The sequence below is a fragment of the Nerophis lumbriciformis genome, linkage group LG30, assembly GCF_033978685.3.
Source record: "Nerophis lumbriciformis linkage group LG30, RoL_Nlum_v2.1, whole genome shotgun sequence".
NCBI classification, from domain to species: domain Eukaryota; kingdom Metazoa; phylum Chordata; class Actinopteri; order Syngnathiformes; family Syngnathidae; genus Nerophis; species Nerophis lumbriciformis.
This window is the reverse complement of record NC_084577.2, coordinates 4,346,408-4,360,086: the sequence shown is the minus strand read 5'-3', so window position 1 is coordinate 4,360,086 and position 13,679 is coordinate 4,346,408. Positions and strand designations below refer to the sequence as shown.

The following is a 13,679-nucleotide window of genomic DNA, read 5'->3' as shown; positions in this document are numbered from 1 at the left end:
ATTAATTGTGACCACATCGCACACGCAAATCAATAATTTTCTTCAATTTAATCAATCAATCAAAAGTTCTTATTCCCTTGGGTATTGTTTTTACTGGACACAAAAGCATTATTTTACACCCCTAATGTATTTTATTTCTATACAATAAGGCAATCACCTTAGGCTAGAGACCTTGACGCTTATGCTATGCTCTTTTCTTCTATTCCTGTTTTCCAGTCACGTTATTGGACTCCAGAGCGGCACAGGGGGAGCTGGGATGGGTCGCCAATCCGACAGAAGGAGGGGTAAGTACAGCAAACAAGTGTCCCCTTGTGAGAACGGTGCTCCCATATTGCGCGGAAAAGGAGAAAGTATATTCTTCCATTGGTGGGACCCTTGAAAAAGACCACTAAATAAATACACAAAAGGAAGACCTTGCTCTTTGGGAACTTTTTAACTGGGTGAGCCCTTCACTGGCGTCCCTGATTATTTATTGTACATTAAATGCTGGCTACCTGCTTGAGATTAAAGTACATTTTCTATTATCGTAAATCATATAAAGACCCTTTGGAACCCCCTTATAGTTTCCTCTGCAGACATATTCCCATTTCTCCTTGCTCCCCTTCTTGTTCGGGGACGGTCAAAGGAGCGATACTGCAGCGGGCGTCAGGTTTCCTGAATAGACTAGTGGATTGAATCGGCCTTTGTGGAGAAACTGTATATCCTTTTCTACCATAGCGAGGGAGGAATAGGGAGAAGGTCCTCTGGAATAGATGAATACGGGGGAAGCTATTGCCCCTGGATGAGGGGATTGAGCTCTACCTCACCAGGGGGCAGGGTGAAAGCACGATTCCTTACTCTAATGAGATGTTTGATGAGGAAAAAAACAAGGCCTGCAGAGGCTACGGCCATGCCATAATCATTAGAATAAGGTGAGCCACATGGTATGCTGTAATTACAAGAGAGGGTTGATGGGATTTATTTTTAATTTTTAAATTGTCTAAATAATATCCAATCAGTCAGTGGCATGAAACATTTGAACTGGTAGGTTTGTGCATGTATCGTATGCAACTGTTTTAACACGATGGGACAGTATTCTGCTATTATTGCATTACAGTATTTATTGCTGTGCAAACTCATTGTATATTCCAAAATGTCTGAGGAAAACCAAATTGCACAAAAAGAAAAGCAATTTTTCATGTATGAAATATTGTGAATCTATTGAGTCCACAAAAAAAATTCAACACAAAACAATATATATATATATATATATATATATATATATATATATATATATATATATATATATATATATATATCAGTGACGTGCGGTGAGGTTAATGGCTGGTGAGGCACTGACTTCATCACAGTCAGATTTACAAACATATGAACCCTCAAGAGTATCTTATTCACCATTTGATTGGCAGCAGTTAACGGGTTATGTTTAAAAGCATGACGTACAGAATTTTGCCTTAGTTACCTATGCGAATATCGCCATATATGGTAAATGTTTACCTGAAGAGCTTTGTACGAGCCCGCCATTTCTATTCAGTTGTAGTCAAGAAGGTCCTTATTTTTCCTCTATTTAAGTTTAAGTTTAGTTTATTCACAATACCATATAACAATTACAATAGTAGTGAATATCATCATTTAAAGATGTTGGTACATGAAAGGGTCCCCCAAATAAGCTAGAAGAAGCTTTTGACAGGGGGTCCAGAGGACAGTATATACATGGAATGATGAAACATGGTAGCAAGCATAACAACAACAAAAAACAACAACACTATATGATAAACACAAGATAATAGTACTGAAGCAAGCATACACATACATACATACATTCATTCAACCATGCAAAACCCAACAGTAGTCTACCCCACATGAGGCATTAGAGATAGGTGGTTAATAGGTAAGTTTTCAGTTTCTTTTTGAAGTTGGAGAATGGATACAGCATCTTGTTGTGGGGCAGACTGGCTCGAACATGTACATGCATGCTAAAATCCTACGCTGTCGACATTTGTAGTAAAAATAAAAAGATATGGTTCTAAGTTTATATTTGTCAGTAGAGTCTGTATGGAAGCGCTAAAAACTACAACGTGGCTGACAGGTTTGAGACGCAGTCGAAGGGGGTTTGGTCTAGAGGAAGACTTCGGCACGTAAATAAGACCGCTCACAAAATGGCGCATCCTAAACATACAGTCAGAAAGCGGCTTGAAGATGGTCTGTAAAACATAATCTATGCAACATTTGGACCAAAGCCCTTAAATACTTAAAATGACTACATTAACTCCTCACTGGATGTCCATACTTATTGCTCAAGAAAATGTGTTACCATCATTTATCCTCTTTATTATATTTGACCACGGCTCAAGTTAATCCTGTAAGCATTTGTGAAAATTGAAACAAATGAGTATCCATTATGTTATCTGATGAGTAAGAACCCAGGGAAAACATAATGCCATATGGTGCAGCTGTTGCAGGCTCTGCTGGGGAGCTGTTTTCAGTGAACTTGGCCAGCGCTTATACCCCCTCCCATGGCCATTGGATCACAAACAAATTATTGATAGTGTCCTGGAAGCCCCAGCAAGCCTGTATTCATCTACTCAATACAACTGATATGCCGTATCGGGCAAAGGTGTGGCCTTATTTCAGTGCTCGGTTGATTTCCACAATAAAACGTGTGCAAATGATGGTATTTGTTGACTGAAAGCAATGTTTCTCATTAACCGTACTGAAGCTTTGAACAAAGTTGTTTATGATAAGGTGCCAAATCTAAACTGACAGCACTTCTGCTATCCTCCACCCCTTTAATAACATGATTATGTTTTTACTGCCTGCGGCCATACTCAAGACAAAATGCACGCTGTGAAACACACGGTTTGAATCCCTGGAAGTTGCTAAGCAGCGCTCCTGACAAGAACGGAATTTTATCATATCTAAAATAAACTTTCTTCGCACAAAAAAAGAAAGCCAAGCTGGAGAATAAGGATAATGTCACACTAACCGCAACAGTGAATGTGTCTCTCAGTCTTTAACTTCTTATCATGTATTCATGTGTAAAACAGGCTTACATTAGCCTTGAGCATCAATTAAAGACCAGCCATATAATCCTATTTTTTTTCCCGCTTGTGTGTATCACTCCCTAAATAGCTGAAGTAAAAGCTTCACTTAAGATTTTTTTTTTAATTGCACATTTGCTCTCTTGCAGTCAAGCAGAATCCATGAATATGAATATCTCTAGGAGTGTCTATTCCAACATAACGCGTCTATTAGGTGCAATTCATAAAATATGCATTAAGTTTGGCCATCAATTGATTGCTCCGCTGAGACTGATGTACTGACTAATCTTCCCTGCATGTTCTTTTGCCAAGTGTCTAACTCTAGGCATTGAGCAGCTCATAGTTATTGTTCAGTGCTTGCATAATAAATGTCACGAATCGGACAATATTTCAATTTCCACAAAATTGGAGTCATTTGATAATTACCAGAGTGTATTTGCCCTATTGTAACCTTTTTTGGTTGTGTGCTTTATCCAGTGGGAAGAGGTGAGCATCATGGATGAGAAGAACATTCCCATCCGGACGTACCAGGTGTGTAACGTCATGGAGCCAAACCAGAACAACTGGCTCCGAACAGACTGGATTCCCCGTGGAGGTGCCCAGCGTGTCTACATCGAGATCAAGTTCACCCTCCGAGACTGCAATAGCCTTCCTGGGCTCATGGGGACCTGTAAAGAAACCTTCAATCTTTACTACTTTGAGTCGAACAACGACAAAGAGCGCTACATCCGTGAGAACCAGTTTGCCAAGATTGATACTATCGCCGCTGATGAGAGCTTCACTCAGGTGGACATTGGTGATCGCATCATGAAGCTAAACACAGAAGTGCGTGATGTGGGCGCCCTGACTCGGAAGGGCTTCTATTTAGCCTTCCAGGATGTCGGCGCGTGCATCGCGCTTGTGTCAGTCAGGGTCTTTTACAAGAAGTGTCCTTTGGCCGTGCGGAATCTGGCCCAGTTTCCTGATACCATCACTGGAGCAGATACCTCCTCGCTAGTGGAGGTTCGTGGCTCATGCGTGGATAATTCCGAGGAGAAAGAGATTCCTAAGATGTACTGTGGAGCCGACGGAGAGTGGTTGGTGCCCATCGGGAACTGCCTCTGCAACCCTGGATTTGAAGAACGCAATGCGGACTGCCAAGGTAAAAACGTCCCTTGTTTCACTCTTTTAACCTTTTAACCATTGCCTCAGCATCTCACACATTCAATTATGTTTAGTCTCCTGCATATTCTCCCTGGCCTTTCCTGTGCGGTGTCTGCATAGACATTGGAAGTAAAAGTGAGAGTAAATCACTTAGTTAGGATTCTATCTTTGACAATTGGAGACTAAAAAAGGAAGCTGAGGCTTCAACTGGATCGCAAATTGCAGCCTTTAGACAAACTAAAGAAGTCGTAATCAGGTATGAGAGAGAAAAAGAGGCAGGTGTGAGATGGGGTTGGAATAAGGTTGTTTTATTGTAAAGAATAGCTCTTAGTGGCAGGGATAGATACCTTTCATATCTAAATTGAAACAGTACAAATTCCCGTTAGCTGGGAATCAGTAACATTACCAATTTCAGTACTTTTTTGTGTGTTTAAATGTGTTAGTCAATGTTATTTGTTTAAAAAATACTGTTTTTTCACTGAGCAGTTGTTATCATGTTTTCTAACATTTCTGTGTCTGATTTGCAAGTTCTGTACTGCACTGTATTATATCATAAACTTTGCATTAAGTTGCAATTCCAAGACGTTAGATGCCAATAGTGTATGGAATGCCAAGTTGCCATAGCCAGGACGTCTTCTTTGCCATTAATTTTACTGTGTTAGTATTTTGTTTTGTTGAGCCCTACAAAGTGTTTTAACTATAAGTACCGGTAATACATGTATTACACACCAACTGTTTGATTGTAACGTGCATCTTAGTTGTAGTTCTAATTACCAAGTTTGAAGGTGTTGAAATTATCATTAGGTAATGCTACTTATTAGCATTCTGTATGGCAAATCCAATTTAAATTACCATAGAGCGAGTGCATTTTGCGAAGTGGAGCTTTACTGTACTTTTGAGCACCTTCTTCTAGCTTTGTTGGCATGGAAAATTGTAACAGTACCTAAAGGCAGTGCGACTGAGCCCACTCTGACTGCTAGACTGCTTGTTTCTCGGCCAAGTGTTTGAGCCTGCAACCAGACGTGAAGTCACGTTCAACAAAGCTAATGAAATATTGAACCATTTGATTTTTACTTGGATCGGCACCCAGTAGTACCGACCGACTTCGGTCGGTTCATATAAAAGTTCTAAATTTGGTACCCACCCCTACTTAGTGGACAATTCAGTTATAGGGGATATTCTTTAAGAAGCTGTTTGATTGGACAAACAATATTGTCATACATGTTGTTTTTACATTTATAGTTGTGTCCAGGATGTTGCCATGCAGAGGTCTAGTTGTCAAGACAAACCGATGCCGATTCTGTCACAATAGTCTGCTAGTGAACCCCACACACCACCCACCACCCACCACCGCCCCCAAATAAGCACTGGGCTTCAGCAGTGAGGGGTCATAGGCTGAGCATGGGTGATTAACAAGGGGGCAGACAAGGACGCCTCTCCTTATTTATGAGGGTGCCTTTATCTTGGACTAATTGCATGACAAACAGGACTGGTGATTTAGGGTAGCGCTAGCTGCTTGGGAGAGCCTGGGCAAAGCCATCCAAGTGGTCACAGATGGTTCTCTGTGACTACATATGCTTGTGCTCAACGAGAAAAATGAAGTGATTTTAGTTGTCAGAACACTCTCGTCCAGTCTTACTGGGTTTTGGATTGCCAAGGCCGGATTACCTTACCCAGGGTTAGGAAAGAGAAAAAAGAGAAACCTGGACTTGGTATTGTGTTACAGATTGTAATTCATTGGTAAATAGCAAAGTGAAAACTCACAACTCTGCTCTGCCACTGAATACTACTATACATGTAATTTTTAATTTTAGTAGAGAAAAAAACCCCTCTATCCCAAAAGTCAACAAAGGATTTGGAAACCGAGATCATATATGAAGCATGTTGCCTCAGTGGGGGAAAAATATGGGATTCCCTGCTTACAAAGAAATGAACTGAAAATGAAATATTTTATGGTTCAACAAAGATAGACATAATAACAACAACAATGCAACTGTATATAAAGATTTTTTCAATTTATTAGTATTCATCGTCAAGTAAAACGTGACTTAAAACTTAGTAGAGAAACCACTGTTGGCAGACACAGAGGTCAAACGTTTCATGGAGTTGGTCACCAGTGTTGCTCTTGGTCCATTCCTTTTTACAGATACTTTCCAGATGCTGATGGTTGAGAAACTGTTGCCTGGCAACTTGAATTTTTAGCTCCCTTCACAGATTTTTCACAAGATTAAGCTTCAGTTGGTTCTGGTTGCTTCTTTTCAAACCCCTTTGTCGTTGCTTTGGCTGTTTTGGGTCATTGTCAAGCAGGAAAACCCAACCACAACCCATCTTTAGTGCTCTGACTGAGGCCAAAATTATACTGTAAATACATGGCCCCACAATGCAGCAAAATCTACCTGTACCCTCAGCAGAGAACCACCCCTAAAGCGAAACGTTTGTCAGTAGTGATAGTGTTTTTGGGGGTCATATTCAGCATTGCACTGCCTATGAACACAGCAAGTCGTGTTCATTGTGCCAAAAAGCTAACGTTTGGGCTTGTCTAGCCACATTACATCATCTATAGTCTTCTTAAAATAATTCAGACGTTAATTGACAAACTTCAGACTGGCCAACATATGCCTTTCTTTAACAATTGTGGGCATAACTAAATTTATCCCGCCTGTGAGCTCCAGAGCCTGGGTAATTCTTGGTTGATCCTAAGGCTGGGCGATTTTTTTGTGATCAATGATCGTGATGAATTTCAGTTCGATCACGGTGATCAGCTGTGAGCATATATTAGCTCGATCAAAGATGGCGAAAATGTTCCTGCCGACAGCCAATGGGAGTTTTTTACCACGCCACTTCCGGTTACAAGGTATGCAGAAGTAAATAGAATCCTAGATGTTAACAGAATGACCAATTATGGAGCTGAACGCGCAGCTAAACGCAGCGAAATAAATGTCAACCATTACTTGGGAATTATCGAATAACACGTCAACGAAATCAAGCTGGCACTCTAGCCGGCAGCCCTGCACCCGGTTCATGCCATTCTCTCTCTCTGTGCCTGTGCTGTCCTGGACACGCAGCCACCTCAATCTACGAAGGTACCTCCAAAATACAGAACCGAACAGTTCCCAAAATACTCCATATGTATCAGGTGATATGTGTGTTTTGCAAAAAGATTGTTTAATTGTCGTCTAAAAGCTGTGTGAAAAACACTGTGCCACTACTGACTGCCAATGCAAGCTTGTTGTGGATGACACCACCAATGCCGCGCTAAACATCTTTATTGGTAAGTTAATGATAACTTGACATCTTATAATACTTTAGTTTGACCACAAGTGTCAACATAATAATTGATGAATGCTTGTGTGTGCTTTCTTTTATTTGAAACTCAAAGCCTTTATGGTTTAAGTTTATTTCGAACATGCATACAATTACAATATGATAAACCACAATATTTCCAGTTTCCCATTAAAGCCTGTCCGAACAGGAATAAGAAGAAGCAAACCTTATGTAATCATACCCTTTTTCCATTACACATGTGTTTACTTCCTGTTCTGAATTTGTAACACAATTTAAATATATAAATAATAAATATTACAGTTATTGTAAATAAATATTTAAGTGACTTTGTAAACATTTTCTATGCCGAACGATTTCCTAAACTGTATCATATTAGTACATTGTTTGACTTCTTTGCTTATTGATTGCTTATAATTTATTGGTATATTGTTATATTACTGTGTTCTTTCTTTCTTTAAAATAGTGATATTTTTTATCGGATGATATGACAAAAATAATTGTGATCAGTTTTTTTTTTTCCATCGCCCAGCCCGAGTTGATTCCTCCCCTCCAAAAAGTGTAACTCTACTCTTGAAAAAAGTATTGATCTTTTCACTGGTTCACGTACATATTTTTTTAACGCTTTTTACGTCCCCTATTTAGTCAAGTTAAATGTCCTCTTGGTGCTGCGCTAGAGCCAAGGACCTCACACACTCTGGATTAGCCTTATTTTGAGGTGAAAAGGTCACAAATGAGATGTTTGTTTTGTTCACTTTTATGAACGACTGTATAAAAGAACATATACTGTATAATACATTTCATTCAAATGCCAGAGCACATCTATGTGACATTACCTAGTGACCAGTCAGTATACACTACTACATATCACCATCTGTTAATTTATCTTAAACAAACGCCATGAATTCGACTGATCATTGACAATGGACACAATCTAACGAATCAGATTCATCCATTAAAATCCCTAATCGAAGACAGCTCTACTTATTTCACTCAGTCGAATGGGAATTAATTCATGATCTTAAAAGCTTTTCCTAGATTTTTGCCGTGCTTATATTCTGTTTGTCTTTGTTGAACTAAAATGACCATAAAACAAATAGTTGTAAGAATCGCAAACTCAGTCGAGGATGAACTATTTCTACCACTGTATCTACAGTCTCATTACTGGCAGTGTTCCACTCCTGCTAACATCTGCATTGCTAACTCAGCAAAGGAATAACAGGTTTTCAATTGAGACTTTAGTTGAGATCCATTTACAAGCTCTACTTTGAAGCACCGTCAACTTGAATATACAGAAATAGAACATGTCCCTATAACTTACACACACATTTCTCTGTGACTTTCAACATAAACAAAATGTGTGATATTAAATGCACTAGCCCAATGGTAATTTACATTGGAAATGCTATGTATGCGCTAATTAGTAGCCTTATTGATTTTACATGGTTATTTCGGACACTTCCAAATTTTCTGATAAAATAGACAACAAATATATAGCTATTAATACTTTTAGTAATAGAGGAATGTATCAATTAATTTGTTTGATTGAGTAATCGGATAAAACACACTATCAATCAAAATGTATATATATAGCCCTTAATCATGAATGTCTTAAAGGGCTTCAATAGCCTCAATGAGTATGTAACAGGGGTTCTTAACCTTTTTGACCTCAGGGCCTAACTTTCCTACTCCAGAAGGGGCTGGGGCCCTCTCAATCATAACACTGAATTTGTAATCTTACTCTTTATTCTATTAAATAATTACATCTAACTTACTTGCAGTTTAACAGGTTAAAAACCATGTCAAATTAAACGAAACCATGTGTCAATCATAATTATTATCAAGGCTCAGGTCAGGCTGAAGACAGTATGGTGAAGCAGTGGTTAGTGCTCGTTCCTCACAGCAAGAGCCCTGGGTTCGATTCCCGGGCTTGTGGAGTTTGCATGTTCTTGCTATATCCATGTGGGTTCTCTCCGGGTACTACGGCTTCTTCCCACCTCCAAAGACATGCACCTGGGCATAGGCTGATCGGTAACACTAAATTGGCCCTAGTGTGTGAATGTGAGTGTGAACGTTGTCTGTCTATCTGTGTTGGCCCTGCGATGAGGTGGTGACTTGTCCAGGGTGCACTTTGCCTGCCGCCCGAGGCCAGCTAAGATAGGCTCCAGCCCCCCCTGCGACCCATAAAGGGAAAAGCGGTAGAAAATGGATGGATGTATGAAGGTCAGGCTGTTTACAAACATAAATACTAATCAAATATATTGCAAAAGAAGGGACTCATAAAAACTGATGAAAAAGAAATGTAAATACAGTTACGCAGTGCTAAAATAAATACATTCTAACTAAATCAATAGTAAATAATGACTATATATATGATTCTTAAATAAACTAAGTGCAAATGAAAATACAGTTTCACCACTTTAGTCATAATTTTTGCGCTCAAGAAACATTTCTATGGCTTTAGCTTCAGACTTATTCTGTTTGTTTGCGATTGTGATTACTGCCACATGTGATGGAACAGTGTATTACAACTGAGTATACAGTTGTAATACACAACATATATTTTTTGGCAGCCCAACAATGGTTAAGAAACACTATATACTAGATAATAGTTGAAAAAAACACTTTTTTTTTGCTTGCCACAACTTTCTTTTTTTATAATACATGCGCAACAGCTGCATTGAAACTGCACTTTTATCATGTGTGCATTAATAAAGATAAGCTAAAATTTTTAAAAAAGTGTCCGCTTTGTGCCGCCACACAAATCACTGCATCCACATGCCACCGCTCATGTGCGCTCTTTTGTAGTGGAAACAATATACGTGTATTTAAAGTTCTTCAATGTGGAACTCAATGCGGTTTCGGATTTTATAAATTTCTTTGGCGGTATAGCTCGGTTGGTAGAGTGGCCGTGCCAGCAACCTGAGGTTTCCAGGTTCGATCCCCGCTTCCACCATCCTAGTCACTGCCGTTGTGTCCTTGGGCAAGACACTTTACCCACCTGCTCCCAGTGCCACCCACACTGGTTTAAATGTAACTTAGATATGGGTTTCACTATGTAAAAGCGCTTTGAGTCACTAGAGAAAAGCGCTATATATATAATTCACTTCACACTTCACTTGTTTGTTACACTCATGAAACGATTCAGTACCGTATTTTCCGCACTATAAGGCGCACCGGATTATTAGCCGCACCTTCAATGAATTACATATTTCATAACTTTGTCCACCAATAAGCCGCCCCGGATTATAAGCCGCGCCTACGCTGCGCTAAAGGGAATGTCAAAAAAACAGTCAGATAGTTCAGTCAAACTTTAATAATATATTGAAAACCAGCGTTCTAACAACTCTGTCCCAAAATGTACGCAAATGTGCAATCACAAACATAGTAAAATTCAAAATGGTGTAGAGCAATAGCAACATAATGTTGCTCGAACGTTAATGTCACAACACACAAAATAAACATAGCGCTCACCTTCTGAAGTTATTCTTCATTCGTAAATCCTTCGAATTCTTCGTCTTCGGTGTCCGAATTGAAAAGTTGCGCAAGCGTGGGATCCAAAAATGGCCGGCTCCGTCTCGTCGAAGTCATCGGATTCAGTGTCGCTGTTGTTGTGCAGCAGTTCTGTGAATCCTGCCTTCCGGAAAGCTCGGACCACAGTTGTGACCGAAATATCTGCCCAGGCATTTACGATCCACTGGCAAATGTTGGCGTATGTCGTCCGGCGCTGTCTGCCCGTCTTAGTGAAGGTGTGTTCGCCTTCGGAGCTGTGTGAAAAAAGCCACCCGGCCTCTTCGCGTAAACTTCCCTTAACCACTCGCTCATCTTTTCTTCATCCATCCATCCCTTCGAGTTAGCTTTTATGATGACGCCGGCTGGAAAGGTCTCTTTTGGCAAGGTCTTCCTTTTGAATATCACCATGGGTGGAAGTTAGCATGGCAAGCTAGAACCACAGTGAAGGATGACTTCTCATTCCCTGTGGTGCGAATATTCACCGTACGTGCTCCCGTTCCACAGTGCGGTTCACAGGAATATCAGTTGCTGTGAAATACGGTAGTAATCCGTGTGCGGATGGAGAGATTGCGTCTTTTTATGAACCGGATCCTTGTCCTTTGTAGGAGCCATTTTGTGGTCTTTACAGATGTAAACAGGAAATGAAACGTACGGTGATATCCGCGCGTTTTTTCTTCTTCTTCCGGGGGCGGGTGGTTGCTTACAGTAGAAGAAGAAGCGCTTCCTGTTCTATGGGGGCGGGTGCTTTCCTTGGCGGTTGCTTGCGTAGAAGAAGAAGCGCTTCCTGTTCTACCGGGAAAAAAGATGGCGGCTGTTTACCGAAGTTGCGAGATCGAAACTTTATGAAAATGAATCGTAATAAAGCGCACCGGGTTATAAGGCGCACTGTCAGCTTTTGAGAAAAATTGTGGTTTTTAGGTGCGCCTTATAGTGCGGAAAATACGGTAACCAAATATATATCGAATATTTTTCAAAGTCAAAACAATCGATTTAATTGAATAATCGTTTCAGCTCTATGTAATACGCAAACTAACTTACAGGGAAACACTTTGTAAGGCAAGCGACAGGACTGGCACATACAATCAATCTTAATGGCAGTATGTGTAAACTACTTCCTGACTATGGCAACACCCCAAGGGCAAACTGAATTGAATGACTACTTGCAAATGGGATGCAGAAGTGAAGGAAAACAAAATAATACAAATAGACATCTTAGGCAGTTATGCTTTTCAGGCCAACATATCCATTAACTCCAATTGCTGCATCACTTTCAACATTTAAACAGCACACTTCTTACTTTAGCTGCCAAATGTCTTATTTGAGAATATTTTCAGATTTTATTTGAAAACATCTTGCTGTAGTAAATAACGCAAGTTTGTGGTGACTGAAAAATTCAACTCTAGTAAGTAACAGGTTAAAAGTTGTGTGTGTGTGTGTTTGTGTTCGGTTATAAAAGCACATCGGTCCCTGGTTCCCAGCCGAGAATGAATGGTCTCTCCTCCATTATTGTTTGGGGCAGTGTGGCTTGTGGTGTTCGTTGGTGGGTGTGTGGGGGTCTTGAAGCATATAGGAGCTGCATTCTCCACCCCTGGCAGAGGTCAGAGGTGATCCCCTCTTGCATCCATCTTCACGCTCTGTCTGACAGGGTTGCAGATCTAGGATTGATTAAGACGTCAGGGATTTGACAGCTGTGTAAAGCGTGTGTCTGTGCTTGAGGTGGGCCGAGGCTAGTGTTGGTGTCGACTTCAGGCTAAGGCGAGCGGGGCAACCAGGGCACAGAGGTCCAAAGGGCCACTGATTCAAAAAGAGAGGACTCTGTATGTTTGCATTTGGGATCCCTTTCTCTGCTCTGTTGTGGAAGGGTGGGGGGGTCAGGGTCCTCTCGCTCCTCATCTGGTGAGGGGGTTCATACTTTTAGAAGGATGTTGATGTGCTGGTGTGGGGTGAGGGGAGATTAGTGGACTACATATGTCACTCTGGGGCGACAGTAATCACAATTTGTCTCGTCAGGGAGGGCGAGGAGGAGGATGAAGTGCTCTGGCAGCAATTTGCCTTCCACACAGTCATCATGTTTGTTTTTAGGAAAAGGAGCAGGCTTTTCTGTGTTTATATTCAAGCTGTTTATCTCCGAGCTGTGTTTGTCGGCCCGTGTGTTTGTTGAGGACATAGTGCGGTTGAGGCGTGAAGGTGACAGACACTTTAGACAGAACTGTCAGCCTCCCACTCCGCACACGCTCACGCTCGCCAACAATTTATCATCACCACCAATCAGCACATCCTGTGTACACACATCATTATTGATGTGAACAAAATAAAAGCTGATAGTCTGTGATTACTTAAAGGGGACTTATTTTGCAAAACCAGCTTTTCTTACCTATTGTTACCTGTTTTTGTGTATTTGGGATCGGCATGAGTCTCGAAAATTTGAACTCAAACCATGGAGTCATGGCAGAGATATTTATAAAATAAATATCTTCATACTTCCACCAAACGAGCTGTTTGGAATTTGCCCAATTTGTGAAGTTTTTCCCAAGTGTGACTGCATCTCCATATATGGTACAGATTAACCTAAGAGCTTTGCACGAGTCCGCCATTGTAGTTCGACGCTGTAGTCAATAAGCTCCTTATTTTTCTTGATCCTCTTGTTGTGGGGCAGACTGGCTCGTATATGCGCATGCATCCTCAGCTTTTGCCATTAATAAT

At 40.6% G+C, this 13,679-nt stretch overlaps 1 protein-coding gene across 1 annotated transcript in view; it reads left to right on the top strand.

The window, feature by feature from the left end:
• Positions 1-13,679, top strand: part of epha4l (eph receptor A4, like) — a 120,781-nt gene that overhangs the window by 2,407 nt on the left and 104,695 nt on the right. Inside the window, exons 2-3 of the mRNA XM_061925390.2 lie at positions 217-284; positions 3,516-4,179. Of these exons, the coding sequence (XP_061781374.2) occupies positions 217-284; positions 3,516-4,179 (732 nt within the window). The remainder of the gene's footprint in view (positions 1-216; positions 285-3,515; positions 4,180-13,679) is intronic.